Source organism: Nomascus leucogenys, chromosome X, assembly GCF_006542625.1.
Source record: "Nomascus leucogenys isolate Asia chromosome X, Asia_NLE_v1, whole genome shotgun sequence".
Lineage (NCBI taxonomy): Eukaryota > Metazoa > Chordata > Mammalia > Primates > Hylobatidae > Nomascus > Nomascus leucogenys.
This window is the reverse complement of record NC_044406.1, coordinates 1,037,977-1,063,529: the sequence shown is the minus strand read 5'-3', so window position 1 is coordinate 1,063,529 and position 25,553 is coordinate 1,037,977. Positions and strand designations below refer to the sequence as shown.

Sequence of the window (25,553 nt, the reverse complement as noted above, 5' to 3'; positions counted from 1 at the left end):
TGCTCTTTGCAACCAAGCCACATTTTGGATTTTTTTCCAATGCAGGGCCTGGGTATACGTGTGCATGTCTATGTACATGCATATGCACGTGTGGATGTGCTCATGTGTGCATGTGTATTTCATATATGCATGCTCGTGCATTCATGTGGTTTCTGTGTGTGCATGTTCGTGCTCATGTGCGTATGTGTGGGTGTATGGTGTGGGCACACGCGTGCATGCATATATGTATTGCATTGCATGTGTGTGCACACGTGTTTTCATGTGCATTGATGTGAGTGTGCTGAATGCACACCTGTTTGCATGTGTATATGTGTACGAGTGCACTGCATGACTATCTATGTGCATTTGTTCATGTGTGTGTTTGCCTGTGTGCTTGTGTGCATATGTGTGAGTGTGCTATCTGAGCACACACCTGTGTGCATGCATATATGTGTGTGCATGTGCATTGCAGGAGTATGTGCATGTGCTTGTGTGTTTTCATGTGTGCTCATGTGATGTGACTTGCTGTGTGGGTGCACGTGTGCATGCATGTATATATGCATGGCATGAGTGTGCATCCATGTGCGTGTCTGTGTATGTGTGCATGCACATGTGTGTCTGTCTGGTGTGTGTCCACGGCCTGCCACCTCCCCAGCCCAGCTTGCCCCTCCCATCCTCCTCCATCACCCTCAGAGTCCACCAGCCTTTTCCTCCACATGACTTCCCTGGTCATAGCCACTGAGCTGGGACCAGGTGTCGCTTAGAAGCTTCCTCCTTTTCTTGCTCCACCTGCCCTCAGAGGCCACAGTGATGATGCCCTGGCTCACTTCATGTTCCTTCCACTGACCCCAATGCCCCCATGGACCCCACACAAACCCAGTAACAGGGAAGGGCACAGGCCCTCCTGCCACCAGTGTCACCCCCAGTCAACCCTGGATTGCCAACTTCCCCTCTGCTTCAGGACTATGGCTGACGTCACCACTGAGTGCCCAAACCCACCGCTCCCCGGACCCCAAGCTCAGCCGACGGGGGTCCAAGACAACAAGTCTGAGAGTGGGTGGCAAAGGACACAGTGTGCCCCTCACGCCCTTCTCCCCTTCTCCCACCCTCTGCCCTTGGCCCCAGTTCTTGGAGAACTCGCCTCAGCCCCGCACTTGCAGCTTGTCTTCCATTCTTATCTCTGTGCTGTTTCTACAGTTTTTAATTAAAACAATTTCAGTGTCACTCCAGGATGCCTGAAGGACAAGGACACCAGAGGAGAGACAACCCCAAGCATTCTATCATCGACCTTGGGCCCTCGACGTCAGCTTCCATCGCTCAAGGCTCTGCCGGTCCGTCCCCTGCCTCCAAGGTCTCCTTTCTCCCAGATACAGAGTCCCACCCTCACCATTTTCTCTTCGGGTGACTAACACTTAAGACAGCTCCCCAAACACCACTCCACAGGGAGGAAAGGGAGGTGACCAGCTCTCAATTTCATATAGATGGGGGCACCCTGAATCACCCATAATCAGACGTTCACTCCCTGGTGGAATCTGGTACTGCAGACACCTCTGAGGCTAATCTTCCAGGTGTGTAAGGGACGCAGTTCCCTATGTATGTGAAGGGATGCAGTCCCTCAGGTGTGTGAGGGAGGCTGTAGGTGTGTGTGAAGGGATGTGGTCTCCCAGGTGTGTGTGAGGGAGGCAGTCCCCCAGGTGTGTGAGGGATGCAGTCCCCCAGGTGTGTGTGAGGGAGACAGTCCTCCAGGTGTGTGAGGAGGCAGTCCCCCAGGTGTGTGTGAGGGAGACAGTCCTCCAGGTGTGTGAGGAGGCAGTCTCCCAGGTGTGTGTGAGGGAGACAGCCCTCCAGGTGTGTGAGGGAGGCAGTCCCCCAGGTGTGTGAGGGAGGCAGTCCTCCAGGTGTGTGAGGGAGGCAGTCCCCCAGGTGTGTGTGAGGGATGCAGTCCCCCAGGTGTGTGAGGGAGGCAGTCCCCTAAGTGTGTGAGGGAGGCAGTCCCTTAGGTGTGTGAGGGAGGCAGTCCTCCAGGTGTGTGAGGGAGGCAGTCCTCCACGTGTGTGAGGGAGGCAGTCCCCCAGGTGTGTGAGGGATGCAGTCCCCCAGGTGTGTGAGGGAGGCAGTCCTCCAGGTGTGTGAAGGGATGCAGTCTCCCAGGTGTGTGAGGGATGCAGTCCCCCAGGTGTGTGAGGGAGGCAGTCCCCCAGGTGTGTGAGGGAGGCAGTCCTCCAGGTGTGTGAAGGGAGACAGTCCTCCAGGTGTGTGAGGGAGGCAGTCCCCCAGATGTGTGAGGGAGACAGTCTTCCAGGTGTGTGAGGGAGGCAGTCTTCCAGGTGTGTGAGGGAGGCAGTCTTCCAGGTGTGTGTGAGGGAGGCAGTCCTCCAGGTGTGTGAGGGAGACAGTCCTCCAGGTGTGTGAGGGAGGCAGTCCTCCAGGTGTGTGAAGGGATGCAGTCTCCCAGGTGTGTGAGGGAGGCAGTCCCCCAGGTGTGTGAGGGAGGCAGTCCTCCAGGTGTGTGAGGGAGGCAGTCCCCCAGGTGTGTGAGGGAGGCAGTCCTCCAGGTGCGTGAGGGAGGCAGTCCCCCAGGTGTATATAAATGGATGCAAATGCACGTGCTATTGGCTTGAAGCCTCATGGGGAAGCAAACGCAATCAATGATCATCAGTCAGTAGAGGAATCTGTGTAAATGAAGCCATCGTCTCGTAACTCAATCCACTACTCTATTTCCTAGGACTCATCTCCCAATTCATCACATTCCCTGGGCTTTCAGGTGGTAGGCAAGAAATTGTGGACTCACAGCAGACACCCCCACTTTCCTTTTTGCTCCTGAAAACGACCTCCGAGGCTAAAAATGTGAAGAAAACACCATCAAAACCCACCCAGCAGGAGTTGCAACCACGCCCTCAGAGAAGGAGCCTGGTGGAGAACTGAGGTGCCCATGTTGAATGTTGACAGTGCTCAGCTTCTCTGCAATTTGCAGAGACCAGACCCTCAGCAGAACCCCCTACTGCCACTGCTGTTTCCACCCGGCCCTCTCAAAGCTCCAGATGTTTCGGGGACAGGGTAATGGCTCATCAGGGCAAGGCAGAACGGAAGACAGATGGCATGAGTCAGTCTGACAAGACACTTTCTACTGATTCAAACCATGTTTACTTTTTCTCATTAGCCAGGCAACTCAAAAGACAGGATGAACCCAGAGTGAAGTTCCTGGGGCCATATGGGGTATGTGAGTTCCTCCGAAACGTGACTAAGGCTTGCACAATGTAGGAATGACCTCAACCGTGGCAAATGCAGGAAGAGAGCCGGTACCTGGGTTCTCTTTTTTCTGTTTTTATTTCTTTTCTTTCTTTTTTTTTTTTTTTTTTTTGAAGCAGAGTTTTGCTCTGTTGCCCAGGCTACAGTACAGTAGCACGATCTCAACTCACTGCAACCTCCACCTCCTGGGTTCAAGTGATTCTCCTTCCTCAGCCTCCCCAGCTGGGACTATGGGCATGTGCCACCACATCCAGCTAATTCTTGTGTTTTTAGTAGAGATAGGGTTTCGCCATGTTGGCCAGGCTGGTCTCAAACTCCGGGCCTCAAGTGATCTGCCTGCCTTGGCCTCCCAAAGTGCAGGGATTACAGGTGTGAGCCTGTAGGATAACACTTGGGTTATCTTAAACCCCATCATCACACCATTCAGGTGTTTCACATAAAATTAAAAATTAGCCAGGTGTGGTGGCACACGCCTATAGTCCCAGTTACTTGGGAGGCTGAGGCAGAAGAATCGCTTGAACCTGGGAGGTTGCAGTGAACCGAGATCGCACCACTGCACTCCAGCCTGGGCCACAGAGTGAGACTCTGTCTCGAAATAAATAAATAAATACATAAATTAAATAAAAATAAAAATTAGGCAGTTCCAAGATTCCTATAACTTTCAGATTTTCATAAGAATAACACAATCATTACATAGTAACAGCAGTAGCCAGGGACATCATTTAAGCAGTGCTCTGTGTGTGCCTGCAGCTTTCTCAATAATGCCGTTCATCTCCATTAAGGGCGGGAGGATGAAGACCCCGCCACTGGCCTGGCTATCCCTGTTGGAAAATGTCCGATTCACTCAGCCCCAGCATCACCCCGGGGTGCTCACACCTGCTGCTGGCCACTCCAGTACTCATCTGCTCCTGCTGGCTTTCCACGCCCTTTTCCAAAGCCCACTAAACACGTAAACTTTCAGGACACTGTAGAAAAGGAGGAGGAGGAGGTGCAGAGGGCACATGTGTGCTCTTTACTTGCTGCTGAGTCCTTTGATGCCAAGCAAAGGCAAAGCGTTCTTGTTTTTTCTTTTTTTCTTTTTTTTTTTTTTTTTGAGACGGAGTGTCTCTCTGTCGCCCAGGCTGGAGTGCAGTGGCGCGATCTCGGCTCACTGCAAGCTCCACCTCCCGGGTTCACGCCATTCTCCTGCCTCAGCCTCCCAAGTAGCTGGGACTACAGGCGCCCACCACCACGCCCGGCTAATTTTTTTGTATTTTTAGTAGAGACAGGGTTTCACTGTGTTAGCCAGGATGGTCTCGATCTCCTGACCTCGTGATCCGCCTGCCTCGGCCTCCCAAAGTGCTGGGATTACAGGCAAAAGCCACTGTGCCCGGCTCTTTTTGTTTTGTTTTTGTTTTTGTTTTTGGAGGTCGGGTGGAAGTAGTCACATGGTCTGCCCCTAAAAACTTTCATTCTAGGTTTGGGGGGCCTCGGGAAGGGTCCCCAACCTGGAGATAACTGTAGCTCAGAATGTTGCAAGAGAAAATGCCTCCACAACGGAGCAAGCACCAAAAGTCCTCCTGTGTGGGAACAGCAGGAGGGCAGCTGATACAGTTCATTTTACTGTTTTATTCAAATGGTCGAAACACCCTTATTTTTCTGTTGCTAAAAACCGAATCGCTCTGGAAGTATTGTCCTCTTTTTCAAGACGTGTCATTTAACACCAGGCAGACGATCGGTCACAGGATACAAAGTCTCCATGAGATAGGAGAAATAACTTCAGGAAAGCTCAGAGACACCATGGCGACTGCAATCAGTAACAATGGCTTCAATATTTGAAAACGACTAAAGGAGCCCATTCTGAATAAGTGTTCTCACCACACACAAAAAAGTGCTGGGAAGTCTGTGAGGTCATGCATATTTAAATCCATTTCACCATGGATACATACATCAAGACACCATGTGCAACCGCATAAATAGATACAATGTGTATTTGTCAATTAAAAGAAATAAACACATCATTAAAAAAACCTGGCTCTGAGATCTTACCAAACATATTGTAAAATTACAGAAAAGAGCTTAATAGTGTCATAAATAGTTTCAGGAATACACCAGAGTGTCATAGTCTCAGAAATACTCCAGTGCTGGGTCCAGCTTCCCGTCAATAACAGGATGTATGCCAGTGACTGAATATCTGAGTACAGAAAACACGATGTGCCAGATTACAGACAAGTGCAAGGAACTCCAAGTTCACCAAACACCCTACACTTTAGATTTAACCGCTGAGTCCAGCACAATCTGTTCACCCCATGGAAAGCTATGAACGCAGTGGGTGATAGTGGCCGCCGGGCCCTGGAAACATTCTCTGCTGGTGAGCTATGGAAAGGAAAGGGCTTCATGTCTTTAGCAATAGTTAAACTCGTTTTTCTGTCTTCTTAGCTTGAAAATTATATTTAGGTGGCCGGGTGCAGTGGCTCACGACTATAATACCAACACTTTGGGAGGCCAAGGTGCGAGGATCGCTTGAGCCCAGGAGTTCAACAGCAGCCTGGGCAACATGATGAAACCCCGTCTCTACAAAAAATGCAAAAATTAGACAGGTGTGGTGGTGCACACCTGTGGTCCCAGCTACTTGGGAGGCTGAGGCGGGAGGATGGCCTGCACTTGTGGAGGTTGAGATGGCAGGGAGCTGAGACTGCACCACGGCACTCCAGCCTGGGCAACAGAGAGAGAGAGACCCTGCCTCAAAAAAATAGCCAGGGCGTGGTGGCTCACTCCTGTAATCCCAACACTTTGGGAGGTTGAGGCAGGCAGATCATTGAGGTCAGGGGTTCGAGACCACCCTGGCCAACATGGCAAAACCCCATCTCTACTAAATTAGCTGGGTGTGGTGGCATGTACCTGTAGTTCCAGCCACTTGGGAGGCTGAGGCACAAGAATCTCTTGAACTTGGCAGATGGAGGTTGCAGTGAGCCAAGATTGCGCCACTGCACTCTAGCCTGGGTGACAGAACGAGACTTTGTCTCAAAAAAAAAGAAAGAAAAGAAAAAAGAAAAAAATCATATGCAAGTGGTTAAACTGCATATAATTCCTTGTCTGGGGTGGCCTAAGGTACAAGGTAACATCTCGGCTTCATCCTAGCTGGGACGATGGCACAAGGGTGTAGACGGGATAGAACAAGCTCTTTCCTGTAATTTTACAATATGTTTGGTAAGAAGTGGGAAACTTTCTTTTGTTCTTGTGCCATAACTCTGGGAATGTCCCCTGAGCTACGCCAAGTTTTACAAGAGGCCAAAGAATGGTGTGAATGTTTGGGCTGGGCTGAGCACACCTCACACCGGCAGTTCTCAGAATCGCCCTGCGAGGGACCTGGGGAGACGTGGAATCCTGGGTCTCACCCCCAGACATTTTCACTCTGTGGTCTGGGGTGAGGCTCATGAGCCTGCATTTTTAACAAACTCCAGGGTGATGCTGAAGGACCCCACCTTCAGGAGTTCTGAGGCTCAGAGGACAGCAAGGCAGGGCTGCTCGGGGTTCCGTGCTCCCCATCCCTGTCACCCCTTCCACAGGCAGATGCTAGCCCAGATCCCATCCCTACAGGAAACTGAGTCATAACCCCCCAAGGCTAATGTGGAAACACCGGAAACTGACTTAGGGGCCTCAGCACTTTTTCCAACTTCATCCCAGCCACTCCCCGACTGCTGATCTCCTTTCAAAGTGGTCTCTGCCCTGCAGTTTTGGGCTAGCTCGAAATAACCCCTCCGCCGGTCCCAGCTATTAGCTCTGTGTGTCTCTGTAAAATGATGTGAGGCCAAGACACACACACACACACACACACACACACACACACACACACACACACACACATTTAACAGCTCGGTTTGTTAATTACAGCTTTGTTATTCAAAGTAGTTACATTTTATAAAGTCTCAGCGAACACTGAACTAGCGAATAGTGAACTATTGCTCCCACGTAAAGACAGGTTACGTTCCCAGAGGTCATCAACCAATCACTACCTAGGCGCGTTTTATGTGGGTTTCTGTTTAAAGACACCGTAGTGAATAGACATTGTGGAGTCACTCACATTGATCTCGAAGCCAACAGCACTATAACTTGTGCCTAAATGACGCTCATCAAATGTGTATTTTCCCCATGAGACCATGCCAGCTTTCCTGTACTTGGGGACGCTAGGTAGCACGTCAGCACTGACTTGGGGATATCTGAAAGAGCAAAATCACTGACAAGCAGCACGAAAACACAAAACACAGGACACCAAATAGACCTTGCAAAGAACCCTGTTGACAGTATGAGCTGGCCGGAGAAGGCAGGGTCTGGCTTTGTTGAACCTCAGCTGAGAATATGTGCTATTGAGAAGCTCAATTCTGGCCCGATGCAGTGGCTCATGCCTGTAATCCCAGCACTTTGGGGAAGCCGAGGCGGGTGAATCACTTGAGGCCAAGAGTTTGAGACCAGCTTGGCCAACACGGTGAAACCCCGTCTCTACTAAAAATACAAAAATTAGCCAGGCATGGTGGCTGTAATCCCATGCCTGTAATCCCAGCTGCTCGGGAGGCTGAGGCAGGAGAATCACTTGAACACAGGAGGCGGAGGTTACAGTGAGCCAAGATCATGCCACTGCACTCCAGCCTTGGTGACAGAGGGAGACTCCATCCAAAAAAATAAAAAATAAAAAGTTCAATTTTTTTGCTGTTCTGTGCATGAACAAAATAGCCGAGGGTAAGGAGAAGAACATTAAGGGTAACTATTGGGTCCTGGGTTTAATACCACAGTGATGAAATAATCTGTACAACAAAACCTCATGACACATGTTTACCTAAGTCACAAACTTTCACATGTATCCCCGAACTTAAAATGAAAGTTTAAAATAAAAAAAAATTAAATGCCAGGAATATTGATGTAGGGATGACAAATACATTTTAGCAAGTAGGCAGGTCACAAATACAGAATCCCTGAATGATGAAGATTGCGTGTACATAGGTTAAAACAAGTGAATAACAGTATTTCTCATGGTGTCCAAAATATATCATTGTCTTTCTCAGAAAATTTAAAATCTCTTCCCCTCTGCAGCATCTTGTGAATTTGATTGTTACACCATGGGACTGATACAGGGGCATCCTGGGGGTGGGGTAGTGGGAGGGGGTCACAGAATTTGGGCCCCTCGTCTGCCTCATTGGATCCTCTACCTGGCCATGAAAGCCCATTCCTTCTTTCTGAACCTGGAAAATTTATATTCACCCCTCAAGGCCCTGGGAGAATGTCACCTTCTCCAGGAAGCCCTCCCTGATCCTCTCCCTAGCCAACCTGAAGCGCTTTCTCACAAGCATTACCAGAGGCGATTTGTAAGCACATTTCAGTTTAAGGAGCTCAGCTCCAGACCCCAGTTCTCAACTCCAACAGCAAATTACACACATCTGTGGGGTTTTCCTAAGTCCTGATGCCCAGGCTAATTAAATCAGAAACTTTCCAATGTGAGATGCTGGCATCTATATTTCAAAGCCTACCCATGTGATGCAAACGTGTGGTCAACTCTGCAGGCAGGGACCTGTTACAGATTTTAACTTCCTTAATATCTCTTAAAATCGCTTGTGTCTTCTCTTCTATCTCCACTGACTTATCCAGGCTCTGCCAAAAACAGCCCCAGCCCCTCCCACCTGTTCTCCATGCTGTTACCCAAAGACCGGCCTTCGGCAGGTTCAGCGTCCCTCCACAGCTGTCTGCGTCAAACCCTTCAGGGGAGCTTAAATCTGCACTCCTCAGCAATGGCAACAGAGGCTGCCCACCATCTGGCCCCTGCAGCTCCTCTAGGCTGAGATGAACTGCAGCTGTCCCATCATCACTCTTACTGCTTGTCTACCAGGCTGAGACACCCTTCTTCTTCCTTACATCTGGCTTCCTCTGCTCATTCTTGGAAGCTCAGTGTCCAAGGGGGACCCCTCCCGGGAGAACTCTCTCTGACCCCCTGAACAAGTGTGGTCCCTGCTCTGTGCCTCCAGACATCCAGGCCTTCCATCCACAATGGTGCTTTTATGCCCAAATTGATGGCCTGGTTGTTACCTCCAAGGCAGAGAACAAAAAAACAGGGACCACAGCAAATAGCACCAATAGTACATTTAACTTCAACCTATGTTGGCTGAAGGAATACATAAGAGAGCCATGGACTGGGAGGGTGGATGGACAGGCAGGTAATTGGATGGATGGGTGGGTGGGTAAATGGGTGAATGGATGGATGGATGGATGGATGGATGGATGGATGGATGGATGGATGCATGCATGGGTGGGTGAGTGGATAAATTAATGAGTGGGTGGATGGTCGGGTGGATAGCTGGGTGGATGGATGGATAGTTGGGTGGATAAGTGGAAAGATGGGCAGTAAGGGGATGGATGGAGGTACGGGTGGATAGGTGGATGGATGGTTGAGTGGATGGGTGAATTTAGGTGGGTGAGTAGGTAGGGGGATGGGTGGATGGATGGATGAATGCATGGATAAGTGGATGGATGGGTAGTTAAGTGGATGAGTGGGTGGGTAGATGGATGGAGGTGTGGGTGGGTAGATGGATGGAGGTGTGGGTGGGTAGATGGATGGAGGTATGGATGGATAGGTGAATGGATGGTTGGGTGGGTAGATGGGTGGGTGGATGGATGGGTGGGTGGGTAAGTGGATGGATGGATAGATGAATGGATGGATGGATGAACAGATAGGTGGATGGATGGATGGATGGATAGATGAATGGGTGAACGGATGAACAGATAGGTGGATGGATGGATGGATGGATAGATGAATGGGTGAATGGATCAATGGATGGATGGTAGATAAGTAAATTGATGAAAGGATGGGTGAATGGATAGATGAGTGGATGGTGGACAGATGGATGTATCAATTGATGAGTGGCTGGATGAACTAAAAGGATGGATGCATGGATGTATGCATGGATGGAAAGATGAATGGAGAATGGATGGATGGATGGAAAGGTGCATTAATGGATGGATAAAGGAATGGGATGATGGATGGATGGATGGATGGATGCATGGATGGATGCATGGATGGATGGACACATGGATGAATGGATGGATGGGTAAATGAATGGCAGGATGGGTTGATGGATGGATGGATGGATACATGGAGGATGCATGGCTGGATGGATGCATGGATGCATAAATGGATGGGTAAATGGATGGAAGGACACACGGATACCTAGAACACGGAGACCCTGAGGAGCTGGAGAGGCCTCAGTGACTGGTCTGAGACAAGTTCACCACCAGGATTCAAGGGAGTTCTCTTCCATATCAAAATGCCCATCACTGATTCAGAACATTCTGCTCCCCTTCAAGTCACACTAGTGGTGAAGGCAGGCATCCCTCAAGGTCCACAAGGCCATGTCTGGGGAGCTCTGTTCAGCCCACACATACAGCCACCAACTCCCAAGCCCAGCAACCCCTGTGCCCAGGTCTCGCCACCAACAGAACTCATGTCCACATGCATTTTTCCCCATGCTGACCACGTGATCACCAGCAAGCTCCTGAACTCTCTGACCCCAGTGTCTTTATCTACAAAAGGCCCATGAGAAATATCTTAAGGGCTCACTGAAGATGAAATAACAAACTGAATGCTCTTTGAAATATGTAATCCATGGCTGGATGGATTCACATCCGAGAAGCAGTCGTGGGAAATCTCACGTAGGAGGGAAGAAACAGAATATCCAGTAAAATAACAATGATTCTTGACAACTCAGCCACACATGAAGACCCTCCGAGGGGCTTTTTAAAAATTCCTAATAGCGGATATAGTGGCTCCTGCCTATAAACCCAACACTTTGCCAGGCCAAGGCAGGTGGATGGCTTGAACTCGGGAGTTCAGGACTAGCCTGGGCAACATAGGGAGACCCTGTCTCTACAAAAAATGAAAAATTTGGCTGGGCGTGCCAGCTCACGCCTGAGGGAGGCTGAGGCCGAAGAATCACTTGAACCTGGGCGGTGGAGGTTGCAGTGAGCCAAGATTGCATCACTGCACTCCAGCCTGGTGACAGAGCGAGACTCTGTAATTAAAAAAAAAAAAAAAAAAAGGCTGGGCGCAGTGGCTCACGCCTGTAATCCCCAGCACTTTGGGAAGCCGAGGTGGGCAGATCACGAGGTCAGGAGTTCAAGACAATCCTGGCCAACATAGTGAAACCCCATCTCTACTAAAAATACAAAAATTAGCCAGGCGTGGTGGTGCATGCCTGTAGTTCCAGCTACTCAGGAGGCTGAGGCAACAGAAGCGCCTGAACCAGGGAGGCGGAAGTTGCAGTGAGCCAAGATTGCACCAATGCACTCCAGCCTGGGCAACAGAGCAAGACTCTGTCTAAAAAAAAAAACAAAAAGAAGAAGAAAGAGAAGAGAAGAGAAGAGAAAAGGAAAGAAAAGAAAAGAAAGAAAAAGAAAGAAAAGATTAGCCGGGTATGGTGAGGCGCACCTGTGGTCCCAGCTTCTTTCGAGGCTGAGGTGGGTGGGCTGCTTGGACCCAGGAGGTTGAGGCTGCAGTGAGCTATGATTGCACCACTGCACTCCAGCCTGGGTGACAGAGCAAAATCTTGTCTCAAAAAAAAAAAATTAAAATTAAAACGCCTAACACGTCTATAAACCAGACTACCCAGGTAACCCTGGGCAAGAGTGACATTTTCAAGCTTCCCGCAATGGGGCCAAAGCTGAGAATCTCGGATCTAGGTCAGCAAGAGCTACTGGAGGGTGGTCAAGCAGGTTTGTGTCTGAAACCGTCACTCAGAAATCAGGAATGCAGGAGGGATGGGCATCACAGTTACTGGTGTATTTTTAGCCTGGACTCTGTAGGATTAAAATATGTCCACCAGCCTGGGCAACAGAATGAAACCCTGTATCTACAAAAAAGATAAAAATTAATTGAGTGTGGTGGCATGTGCCCGTAGTCCCAACTACACAGAAGGCTAAGATGGGCAGATCACCTGAGCCTGGGGGTTCGAGGCTGCAGTGAGCTGAGATCACACCACTGCACTTCAGCCTGGGCGACAGAGTGAGATCTTGTCTCAAAAAAAAAGACTGCAGGCTGAGCATGGCGGCTCACGCCTGTAACCCGAGCACTTTGGGAAGCTGAGGCGAGAGGTTTGCTTGAGCCCAGGAGTTCAAGACCAGCCTGGGCAATGTAGTGAGACTCCGATTGTACAAAAAGATTTAAAAAATTAGCTGAGGGTGGCACATGCCTGTGGTCCCAGCTCCTCGGAAGGCTGAGGTGAGAGATTCACCTGCACCCAGGAGGTCAAGACTGCAGTGAACTACAATCGTGCCACTGCACTCTGGCCTGGGCAAGTCTAAAAAAAAAAAAAAGAAACAAAGAAAAAAAAAAAGATTGCAAGCCACCGCCCGGTGATATGTTTATCATATGATGAGTGTCTAGGAGCTTGTGGTTTAAGAGTAGAAAGCACTTCCCATAGGTGGCTGTAGCTGTCCATCTTGTCTATTGGATGCTCTGTTAGTCCCAAACAAAGGACCACAGCCTCTTGAGTAAAGACCTCGACACAGGGGGCCTCTACCTTCATTGCCACCTTGGCACGGTCTCAAAAGACAGGTGTTCATATCCATCTCCTGCCTGCCCAGATCCAAATCCCTCCCTGTCCTGCTATTCTGTGAGTCTGCATTAAATGCCTAACACTTCTGAGTGTTCAGTTGCTGAGAACATTTTGTGCTGAATTCATCGAAGACAGCCCTGTGTTAATTCATTTTAGAACCCAACCCATTTCCCCCAAAAGAAGACAGCTAGCAACAGCAGCAGAAGAGGCCAACTGGCAATATTTGGGTTCTGGCAGTAGTTATAAAATCTCTATGCCTCCAAGTCCATTGGCCCTAAAAGACAATGCAGTGTGTTTATTCTTGTCATCATTCCAGTCCATCGTGTTCCTGCAGAAACGAAAGCTCCTTCTGGTCAGCATCCCCTCGTAGATCAATGCTTGCCAGGGTGCATTTGGACAATAATTTTGCAGGGTCAGGCAAAGCAGAAACAAACAAGAGTCAGGCTACCCGGGCGGGCTCAGGTGTCGCTGATGAGTAATGCCTGCAGAACCCCTGGAATGTAACAGCTCTGGCCAGTCTGCTGCCTCCTCAAGAAGGGCTGTTAGCTCAACCAAATACATTATTATCAGCTTTTAAACAGCGCTTTGGAGCAACAGCTTTATTCCCCGAAAAGCTGCAGAAAATCATACTCTTTCAGGTGATTCTCAAAAACAGGGGACCCATCCCAGCCCACGACACCATTCAAAGTTGAGAAAGCAAAGTGAATTAAGGGGGTTTGCAACCGCTTTCAGACTCATCCAGCTGCCGCCCACAATGACAAACATGTATTATATCTCAGCCCAGCCCACCGGGACACAGGGAGCGGAACAAAAGCTTCGCCCATGCCACTTCTTTGGCCAGGTTTTCCATGTACCCTGTGGGCGATTTCTCCTCTCCTCTGTTGAATTTTCTTCTTTGCAAGGCGGGTGGCTGCAGGCTACTTTCACAGCCCACTTGAGAAACACTGGTTTGAATCTGACTCTGGGGAAGAAGAAAGGAAGTTTCTGGTTTCCTGCTAAGCGGAAACTTTAATACCATGACTAGGAGACCGTACAAGGCATGGTGGCAACCCTGAGTCAAACTAAAACAAAGCCGAAAAACACACCCATGCACCATCTCCTCAAAACTCACCAAGGAACCAAGCCAACAAAGAATACTGAACAGGAAATTCAAGAAGAGGAAGTTCTTCTGGTCTCTAGAGATGTGAAAAGATACTATCAGTTGGACAAATGGAAGTAGAAATGTTGGTGAGCTACCATGTTTCAGCCAAGAGACTGGGATAAATAAAAAAAGAATACACTTTGGGAGGCCGAGGCGGGCAGATCACCTGAGGTCAGGAGTTCGAGACCAGCCTGGCCAAGATGGTGAAACCCCGTCTCTACTAAAAAAATACAAAAATCAGCCAGGCGTGGTGGCGGGCACCTGTAATCCCAGCTACTCAGGAGGCTGAGGCAGGAGAAACGCTTGAACCTGGGAGGCGGAAGTTGCAGTGAGCCGAGATCACGCCATCGCACTCCAGCCTGGGGGACAAGAGCGAGACTTCATCTCAAAAAAAAAAAAGAAAGAAAGAGTATCAGCAAATCCTCAAGCCCTGGACAGCCTGCAGCCTGCCGCTACACCAGCAACGATGAGACCACATTCACAAGCAATCCGAACCCCTCCTCCCCAACTGGGAGAACAGAGGTGAACCACGGAAGATGGCAGAAAATCCACATGGGCCTGGACACGGAACCACAGGACTCAGAATGAACAAGCTTCACTAACCAGCCTTTCTCTGCCATTTCGTTGCTGCCCCTGAAGACTCAAAGTCCTTTGTCTTCCTCTGCCAATTCTCTAAAAATGGACTGTTCTTGCTTGAGGATACTAGAGCAGCTAGAATCCAAGCCACTTCCTTGAAAACTACCCATTTCTGGCCGGGCGCGGTGGCTCAAGCCTGTAATCCCAGCACTTTGGGAGGCCGAGGCGGGCGGATCACGAGGTCAGGAGATCGAGACCATCCTGGCTAACAGGGTGAAACCCCGTCTCTACTAAAAATACAAAAAAATTAGCCGGGCGTGTTGGCGGGCGCCTGTAGTCCCAGCTACTCGGGAGGCTGAGGCAGGAGAATGGCGTGAACCCCGGGAGGCGGAGCTTGCAGTGAGCCGAGATCGCGCCACTGCACTCCAGCCTGGGGGACAGAGCAAGACTCCGTCCCAAAAAAAAAAAAAAAAAAAAGAAAACTACCCATTTCTAGGTATCTCCCATGTATCAATGAAAAACGCATGTTAATAAAGTTTGGTTTGTTTTTCCCTGTCTTTGGTTACAGGAGTCCCTTCCAAATAAGAACATAGGACAGTTCATTTTTAAAATGATTTTTCAGGTGGCTCACATCTGTGATCCCAGCACTTTGGGAGGCCAAGGTGGGCAGATCACTTGAGGCCAGGAGTTCGAGGCCAGCCTGGCCAACAGGGTGAAACCCCGTCTCTACTAAAAATACAAAAAATAGCCAGGTGTGGTGACATGTGCCTGTATTCCCAGCTATTCAGGTGTCTGAGGCAGGAGAACTGCCTAAGCCCGGGAGGCAGAGGTTGCAGTGAACCGAGATCCTGCCATTGCACTCCAGCCTGGGTGACACAGTGAGACTCTGTCTCAAAAAAAAAAAAAAAATATTTTTTTTTCAGTCTAGGCAACATAGCAAGACCCTGTCTCTACAAAAAAATTTAAAAGTGGCCAGGCACAGTGGTGTGTGCCTGTAGCCCCAGCTACTGCGGAGGCTGAGGTGGGAGGATTGCTTGAGCCCAGGAGGTGGAGGCTGTAGTGAGCCCTGATTGCACCCCTGCACTCCAGTCTGAGCAACAGAGTGAGACCCCACCTCAAAAAAATATTTTTCAGCCTGGTCAACATAGTGAAACCCCATCTCTACTAAATATACAAAAATTAGCCATATATGTGGTACATGCCTGTAGTCCCAGCTAATTGGGAGGCTGAGGCAGGAGAACTGCTTGAACCTGAGATGGAGAGGTTGCCGTGAGCTGAGATCGTGCCACTGCACTCCAGCCTGCACAACAGAGGAAAATTCCATCTCCAAAAAAAAAAAAAAAAAAAAAAAAAAAGACTTTTCCACTTTTGCACCCCTAAAGACACATGGGTCTTATTTCTTACTGTGTCTATAAATCACAAAGGACATGTAATTCTTTTCCCCTCAAGTAACAAGAGTGATCAAAAAATTTTCAGCAGGACTGAAAACCAGCACAAGGTCCACGTGGCTACTGAGAAGTCTATCTCCCTGGGGGAAGATATCTAAGTCCGAAAACATTCCAGACAGTATCCATGAAATCCCGCCACGATTCCTAAATGCTGAATTGGGAAAAGTATTGTATGAGCTGCATTTCTTTCTAAATGACAGCATGTACCCACCATAAGACCTTCAGGAAGAAAAGTGATTTCCAGACAAACAATCATTTACTTGAATATCTCCAAAGTGTAAAGATATGTATTTGTCTCTAAATGAAAACTCTGTCTCATACACAGAGAAAGGAGAAAGAGCTAAAGCAGGAAGTTTTTTTTTTTTTCTTTGAGACTGAGTTTATCTCTGTTACCCAGGCTGTAGTGCGGCGACATGATCTCAGCTCACTGCAACCTCTGCTTCCTGGGCTGAAGTGATTTTCCTGCTTCAGCCTCCTGAGTAGCTGGGATTATAGGCGCTCACCACCATGCCCGGCTAATTTTTGTATTTTTAGTAGAGTCGGGGTTTTGTCATGTTGGCCAGGCTGGTCTCCAACTCTTGGCCTCATGTGACCCACTGGCCTCGGCCTCCCAAAGTGCTGGGATTTACAGGCCTGAGTCACCGTGCTCAGCCTAAAGTAGGGAATCAAATGCAAAGCAATCAACTTTTACCAGAGCCAAATGCGCTGGTGGAAAATCAAGGCAAACTTGCTGGATGATAAAACCCACTTCCTCTGCCCAGAAACATTCTCCTAATAACTTCCACACACACCCACAGGGGCAGGAGACAAGAGCTCCCGAGAGAGTAAAAAAAAAAACGAAGCCCACGCTTGCTCTACTGGGGCGAGGGAATCCTGAAGAGGCTTGGTATTGTTCAAGAGATGTCGGTTCCGTAGGTGTTTGGAGTTTTTCAAACTGCACAGGCCGCTGTGCTGTAGCCCGGGGGCAGGGGGTGGCAAATCAGCCTTTGCCATTGAACAGTGATGCATTGGATGTGTGCTACTCTACGGTCGGGGACGGGAGGCTCCTAACTGCAGGGGCAGCCCTGCATCAGAGCATACATGCAACTCCCAAGCCCTCCTCAGGCTTTTCCGCCGTCAACACCATTGGCATTTGGGACCAGATGAATTCTTTGTGCTGGAGGCCGTCCTGGCCCTTAAAAGATTCAGAGCAGCTTCCCTAAGCTGCCCCACCCACTGCTGGATGGTGGGATGTCCCACGCCAGGCTGGCAACCAAAAATGTGTGCAACCATCACAAAGTGTCTCCTCGGGGCCAACGTCGCCCTGCGGGGACATCCTGCTCTCTACAAAGCTGAAGCCTCCTCTTTTCCTCTATACACTTCCCTCTGTCCATCCAACCCTCACCACATCCCACCTGTACCCCTGAGAATTTATGAAGGCACGAAGGAACACAGGGTCCCCAATACTCTGAGATCAGGCCAGAGCTATCAGCACCAGTGTGAGAACCTACTTCAGGCTCAACGGGGTTTTGCAGCCTGATGCATGTTGCTATAGGAAAGTGTGTTCTGAGCATCACCAACTCAAAAGTCAACTTTCCCGATGAAACAACACATGTATTAATATTATTGGGACAGGCTGTTTCTGTCTCCATCTCTAGCAGGGTCAGACTGCAAAGAGGGGGTGAGAAGCGTCCCTCACGGAGATCCATCAGTGCTGACGGCCAGGCCTTCCTCTGCAATTGGAAGGATAGATTGGCCCCTGTTATCCCCCTATCCCACTGCTCTTCCCTACCCACCCACCCCATAGACAGGTACTCTTCCCTTTACTCAAAGCATCAGCAGCCTTGGAGTTCCTAAGCCCAGTCTGCTTCCAAAATCAGGAGTTCCTGATGAACACTGCTGTGGGTTTACAAACTGTGCAACGCAATGAGCCGACATCGCGCCACCACACTCCAGCCTGGCGACAGAGTGAAACTCCGTCCAAAAAAAAAAAACCACCACGACCACCACCACCACCACCAAAACTGTGCAACGACTTGTTTGGGGCTCAGAGGATATAAGGCTCTCCACCCACTCTGCTCCAATGACCTGGAACGCTAGACCAGCTGGCAAATCTGTCCCCAGGGCTTCAAAATCCAGCCAGGCCCCTCACCAAGATTTACCACTGGGAACCCGAGTTACTTCGTGATGGAACTATAAAGGTCCCTGTGGACCTGTCCGTCTGCCTGTTCAGCTGCCTCTGTTCTCCAGGAAACTGAATTCTTAGGCCACCAGAACTCCCTTGGATATATTTCCCTGACCCCAAGCACACGGTAGATGCAAAGGAGGGAAGGAATGCATGAAGAATGAAGGAATGCATTCGCAGAGACAAGTGAAAAACCCTTTCATCTGCAGGTGCCTTGGGAACAAACGCAGCTGATAAAACCCTACAGAGCCATCCCGTCCGTGGTGACAGCTTGCCCGCAAGAAGGAAGGACATTTAGGAAGAAAAGGGAGCAACAGGAAGCTCTGCTTGGAACCTCCCCTGCAGGCTGGAAAGTCCTCCAAGTTTTCCTCTACGGAGCCGGCTTCATTATCTCTAATCTCTACCAAGTGAAAGCACAATTTCTAGGGTACCCGGGACCCCTTTAAAGAGGGTGTAAATCCATTAGCAACTCCTAAAAATAGAGACCCGGCCTAGCCACCGCAGCTCTAGGCTGAGCTAGATCCTATCAACACAAACCCGGCCTCCTCCGTCCTCCCCAGGGCTGGGCGTTCCCGCCTCTCCTTCCTACAAACGTCCAGCCCTGATAAGTCCTGTCCTGAAGTCTACACTGCCTGCAAGCCGGTCTACTTAAAAGCCTGCCCATATGAAGAGCAAAAATGCACTGGCCACTGGAAAAAAGAATTTATAACATACCACATCCAGGAGGGTCCCCATTTCCCTTTCAAAGGGAGGGAAACAGAAAAACATGATTAGAGTAATAATCAGAAAGAGGCCCGGTTTAGGGCGTGGGAGGGTGACCGTGGCTCTTTCTCCCCTGCATACTTTTTCTGTTTTCCGAATTCTCCACCGCTACAGATGGACAATTTGGTAAGCACACGTTTCTTTCTGCGCCCCGTGTTGCTTGGCACACAGCACGCGCTGAAATTCCGGAGCCTGCATCCACAGAGTATTTTTGAACATTTTCAGGGCTCAAAGTTTTTTTCTAACTTTTCCTTCCCTTCCCCCCACCACCCGGGTCTCAGGCTCCCAACGATTCCAAATTTAGGCCCGGGACGCAGGGCGTGGCTCTGACAGGCAACTCCAGGGCGGCCTCCGCGCGCGGCCTAAAGACGCAGGTCCCCAAACCCTGGGGGGAGATAACGGGGTGGGGGTGAGGGGCTGATGCAAACGGACAGAGATCCGTAAGAAAGTCCCCTAGATTGGGAAGAATCTGATGCCACCTCTGCCAAGGCCGCCCCAAATTTAAGAGTTTGCAACTCCGACAACAAACGCTGACTTTTCTCTGTGGAACGGCTCCAGGAAAAGCGTTGGGGAGAAAGTGGGCGCCTCCTCCGGGCCTGAGCCCCCGTGGGCACAGCGCGTCCCGCCGGGCAGGGAGGAGGGTCCGGGTGTCCCCGCGGGGCGCCCCCCAACCCCACAACCCAAGCGGATCCCGAGGCCAGGCCAGGCCAGAACCGGCCCGCGCCATCCGCGTCCCCCAACCCGGATCCATCCGCGCGCTCACCCGGGGCGGCGACCAGAGCACCCAGCAGGCCGAAGAGCAGCAGCGCCAGCGCAGCCCCGCGGGCCATGGTGCGCCCAGACCGCGCAGGAACCGTCCCGGAGTGCAGGGCGTGGGCGAAGGCGGCAGGACAGATACTCCCCTACGGGCCGGGTGGGGCGAAGCCCGAGGAGGACTCGAAGGGGGCGGGTGAGGGGAGCGGCCCTGCAGTCTCAGCCCCGGCTGCGCCCGCCCCGCCCCGCCCCGTCCTCCACGCGCTCACAGAAGGGGCGGGAACGCCGGGCCCGGGGAGGGGACAGAGGGGGTAGGCGGGCGGAGGTGGCCCAGGCAGCGCCGAGGGGAGCACGGTACACCCGCCACCTTCTCAGGAAACTGCCCACGCTCCTTCACCCACCCACAAGGCCGTAGCCAGGGCGGCGCCGACCCGAAGCAAAGTGAACTACAATTCTCGGGAAAGTGCGGGTCTCTCCCTGTTTACAGCCCTCTGAGTGCACGCCCCAGGGCGGCCCTTAGCTGTAGTGGCACAAAACTGCCGCCCTTCTTGGAAACAGAGACCCCTATCCTTCTCGCCCCTGCAGCGACTTCTCCGCCCCTTCAACGAGGACCCCCCTCACCCCCTGGTCTCCAGTGGGAGCAAAAAAACAAACTTTCCCAGCAGCTCCCCTGCTCGGGAAAGTGCGGGTCCCTCCCTGTCTACAGCCTCCTAAATGCACGCCTATAACTGTAGCGACACGAAACTGCCGCCCTTCTTGGAAACGTGTAGCCCCCCTCCCCACTCGCCCCTGCAGCCCCTTCTCCGCCCCTAACAGGGACCCTCCCCTGCTCTGCAGTGGGAGCAAAGGAAACTCCCGGCTCACCTGCTGGGAAAAGTATGGGGGCCCCTCCCCGCTGCTCTCCTCAGGGAGTTCCCCAAGGGGAGCAAAGTGCAATCCTCTCCCCGCTCAGGAAGCGCGGGCCCCCGCTCCACAGGCAACCCCCGTCCCAAGTCCTTTCTAGAGCGTCCGAGCTGGGGGTGCGCAGCCGGGAGGCTGGTGGACGAACCCTTGGCGCGGGACCAAGGAAAACCTTTGGAGGAGCCTCTGCGCTGGGACAGTTTCTCCCCAGAATCCCCAGGACAAGGTTGGGAGTGGGGACTCCTGGTCATGGGAGTTAGTGGGGGCAATAGGGAACGAGGTCCCTTCTATCTGGGGCGCCTGGGCCCTAGTCCTGGTCATGGGCGACTCGCCTTCCAGTGGGCTTGGAGTTTAGAGACCCTCCCGCGCCACTGGCCACAGCTGCAGTGCAGGTGTCGCCCTTCCCACACTTAACAATATGTTTTCTGTTAACACCTAAGCCTAAAATTGTACCCATTTTCCTGCAGGGTAGTGGAACAACTTCGCAGCCTGACAACCCTGAATATTCTTGCATTCCACGCTTCAAACTGTCCACGAAAAGAGTCAAACTAGGCCGGGCGCGGTGGCTCACGCCTGTAATCCCAGCGCGACCGAGGCGGGTGGATCACCTGAGGTCAGGAGTTGGAGACCAGCCTGACCAACAAGGTGAAACCCTGTCTCTTCTAAAATACAAAATTAGACGTGTGTGGTGCTGTGCACCTGTAGTCCCAGCTACTCAGGAGGCCGAGGCAGGAGAATCGCCTGAACCAGGGAGATGGAGGTTGCAGTGAGCCAAGATCAGGCCACTGCATTCCAGCCTGGGTGACAGAGCGAGACTCCGTCTCAAAAAAAAAAAAAAAAAGAAAGAAAAAAAAAGGAGTCCAACTCTAAAATATTTGAAGAGATTTATTCTGAGCCAAATATGAGTGACCATGGCCCGTGACACAGCCCTCAGGAGGTCCTGAGAACGTGTGCTCAAGGAGGTCGGCGTGCAGCTTGCTTTTATACGTTTTAGGGAGGCATGAGACAGCAATGAAATTTAAGAGACACATTGGTTTTGTCCAGACAGGCGGGACAACGTAAAGCAGGAGGCTTCCAGCTTATAGGTAGATTTTAGAATTTTCTGATTGGCAATTGCTTGAGTTTCTTTAAAGTCCTGGGATCAATAGAAAAGAATGTCTGGGTTAAGATAAAGAATTGTGAAGACTCAAGTTCTTATTTGAACAGGAACCCTTCGGGTGCTAGGATCAGAGAGAATAGGTTGTAAAATGTTTCTTCTCAGACTTAAAGGCTGTGTGGATGTTAATGCCGGAGAGGCATCGTGAGGCATGTTCGACCCCTGCTTCCTGTCACGGCCTGAAACAGTCTCTCAGGTTAAATTTTTAAAGAGCTCTGGCTGAGGAGGAAGTCCATTCAGATGTTTTGAAGGTGGGGGGGGGGGGGCTTAGAATTTTATTTTATTTTATTAATTTATTTAGTTTTTGAGGCAGAGTCTTACTCTCTCGACCAGGCCAGAGTGCTGTGGCGCCATCTCAACTCACCGCAACCTCCACCTCCCAGGTTCAAGCGATTCTCCTGCCTCAGCCTCCTGAGTAGCTGGGATTACAGGCACCTGCTACCACGCCTGGCTAATTTTTATATTTTTAGTAGAGATGGGGTTTCACCATGTTGGCCAGGCTAGTCTGGAATGCCTGACCTCAAGTGATCCACCCACCCCAGCCTCCCAAAGAATTTATTTTTGGTTTACAAAGCCCTGCCTCATCTATTGGCCCATTCCCGGGCTGGCATACTTGCTGCCCGGCCGACTGAGTCGGGGGCTCTGAGATAACACCTGTCTTTTTATTATTGTTATTATTATACTTTAAGTTCTGGGGTACAGGCTGGGCGCGGTGGCTCACGCCTGTAATCCCAGCACTTTGGAAGGCTGAGGCGGGTGGATCACGAGGTCAGGAGATCGAGACCATCCTGGCTAACATGGTGAAACCCCGTCTCTACTAAAAATACAAAAAAAAATTAGCCAGGCGTTGTGGCAGGCGCCTGTAGTCCCAGCTACTCGGGAGGCTGAGGCAGAAGAATGGCGTGAACCCAGGAGGCAGAGCTTGCAGTGAGCCGAGATCGTGGCACTGCACTCCAGCCTGGGTGACAGAGCAAGACTCCGTCTCAAAAAAAAAAAAAGTTCTGGGGTACGTGTGCAGAACGTGCAGTTTTGTTACATAGGTATACACATGCCATGGTGGTTTGCTGCACCCATCAACCCATCATCTACATTAGGTATTTCTCCTAATGCTCTCCCTCCCATTGCCCCCCACCCCCGAACAGGCCCTGGTGTGTGATGTTCCCCTCCCTGTGTCCATGTGTTCTCATTGTTCACCTCCCACTTATAAGTGAGAACATGTGGTGTTTGGTTTTCTGTTCTTGTGATAGTTTGTTGAGAATGCTAGTTTCTAGTTTCATCTATGTTCCTGCAAAGGACATGAACTGATCCTTTTTTATGGCTGCATAGTATTCCATGGTGTATATGTGCCACATTTTCTTTATCCAGTCTATTATTGATGAACATTTGGGTTGGTTCCAAGTCTTTGCTATTGTGACTAGTGCTGCAAAAACATACGTGTGCATGTGTCTTTATAGTAGAATGATTTATAATCCTTTGGGTATATACCTAGTAATGAGATTGCTGGGTCAAATGGTCTTGAGCTATCCCCTGCCTGCGGCCATACCCACCCCTCCCTAGGTCACCTGCACCCCTAGGTCAGAAATCTGCAAGGCTAGAGAGGCTGGGCCTGTGCCCCAGAGACCTGCTCAGCAGTGTGAGCTTGGTGGTGTGAGTGATGCATATCTTAAAAAGTAACAGTGTGAGCTTGCACACCGGAAGATTTTTTCTTTTCTTTTTCGTTTTATTTTCGGCCAGCAAAACCCCAGCAACATAATTGCACTTTAGAAGCATGAGGAAAATGTAATCATTCTTCATGGGAACACCACCTTTAAAGTGTTATCTCTTGGAGTGAACCCGGATGAACTACCCAACCAGAGCTCCTTCCCTGGTATTTTCTCCTGCACCTCTCCCCTGACCTCCCCATGTGGCATTGACTCTCTATCAGTTAGCACTTTCTTTTTCCCTGGACGCAGTCTTGGGCTGGGGTCAAGGGAGGGTGTGGACCCTAGGTCAGGGCAAGTAGGAGGACCCTGGGGGCTCATTTTGAGGAGCAAGAGGATGCTGGAGCTGCCGGGGCATTTTGGCATCCTGAGGCAAGTCCGACTTGGGATGAAGCAGAGATGAAAAGAAAGCAGGGTCTTCCTGCTGTCTCAGACTCCAAAGACCCCTCTCCCTATGAGCTTCCTGCTTCACCCCCATTACCTCCGAAAGAAAGGCCTTACCCTGGACAATCTCGAGCCTCTGACATTTGGACGGCACTGCAGGTGAAGCTTCCCTCCTCTGACCGTGCATTATGTTCCAGTAGAGTCTAGACTCTGGCTGCCTTTCAGGGAGGGCGCAGGTCACTCTCGCCAGCCATAATAAAGATGCAGCATCAGCTTCTGAAAGCTAGGCTTTGAGGCTTTTTATTTATGTTCACACAGATAAGCATTTGGAAGACTTCTGTTTCTAATTCATTTAGTTAGATGCCTTTTGCCTTTTTTCTTTATTTTTTTTTAACGCTACCATTCTTTGGCTCCAAATACGAATTTCCATAATATTCTGCAGACACTCTGGAACTGGCACCAAGAGGCTGTAACCTCCAGAATGAAAATTAAATTAATTGAAAAAGCCTTCTGAATTGTATCCAGGTGCCACGGGAAGCATCTTTTGAAGGCCACAAACTAGGCTGAAGAAGGGATGGGGAACTCACCGCTGGGGCAGCCTCCATGTTTCCCGTTTATTTCACCAGTGGAACCTCAATAAATAACCATGTTGTGACCATTTCCGAGGGGCCCGTGTGGCCACGCTGCACATTTCAACCTAAGCCTTGGTAGCTCCCAGCCTCCTGCGGAAACCTTCCATGTGTCTTTAATTTTTAAGAATTAGTTCTTCTTCTATTTATTTATTTATTGAGATAGAGTGTCACTCTGTCGTCCAGGCTGGAGTGCAGTGGCATGATCTCAGCTTACTGCCTCCCGGGTTCAAGCAATCCTTGTACCTCAGTCTCCTGAGTAGCTGCGGCTACAGGTACCCATCGCCACGCCTGGCTAATTTTTGTATTTTTAGTAGAGATGGAGTTTCACCATGTTGGCCAGGCTGGTCTCGAACTCCTGACCTCAAGTGATCTGCCAGCCTCGGCCTCCCGAAGTGCAGGTATGAGCCACCACCCATGGCCAAGGATTAGTTCTTCTGACTTTGGACTTTTCATACCCTGCTCTCCAAACCAGTTTTATATATTTTATACTGTACACACACGCGGGTTATAATTATATTCCATCTGCATGCACACACATGCACATGCACGCACACACACACATACATGCACACACTATTGCAGACTGGCTTTTTCTCCCACTTTCTAGGGGGCGATCTGTGGTTTCTTGTCCACAGGGCTTTGTTTACTGGCCTGGGAAATGGGTCTAAATACACAGCTGCAGAATTCAAAGGAGGACTGAAAATCAAACTACACAGCACAGAACACGGAACTCCATGGAACAGGAAGGAAAGCATCAGGGCGGGGAGTTGTCAGAAAGAACCACTTCCAATGATAAGCGCATCCTTGAAGAAAATACGTCCAGACTGGGCATGGTGGCTCACGCCTGTAATCCCAGCACTTTGAGAGGCTGAGGCGGGCAGATCACCTGAGGTCAGAAGTTCGAGACCGGGCCGGGCGCGGTGGCTCACGCTTGTAATCCCAGCACTTTGGGAGGCCGAGGCGGGCGAATCACAAGGTCAGGAGATCGAGACCACGGTGAAACCCCGTCTCTACTAAAAATACAGAAAAAAATTAGTCGGGCGTGGTGGCGGGCGCCTGTAGTCCCAGCTACTCGGAGAGGCTGAGGCAGGAGAATGGCGTGAACCCGGGAGGCGGAGCTTACAGTGAGCCGAG

General features: G+C 50.5%; 1 protein-coding gene across 2 annotated transcripts in view; it reads right to left on the bottom strand.

Annotated features, from left to right (window-relative positions):
• The window catches only part of CD99 (CD99 molecule (Xg blood group)), a 53,540-nt gene extending 33,620 nt beyond the window's left edge, over positions 1-19,920 (bottom strand). For both annotated transcript variants that reach the window (XM_030806714.1, XM_030806715.1), the window contains exon 1: positions 19,658-19,920. In XM_030806714.1, the coding sequence (XP_030662574.1) occupies positions 19,658-19,724 (67 nt within the window). In that variant the 5' untranslated portion in view covers positions 19,725-19,920. The remainder of the gene's footprint in view (positions 1-19,657) is intronic.
• Between the last annotated feature and the right edge of the window lie 5,633 nt (positions 19,921-25,553).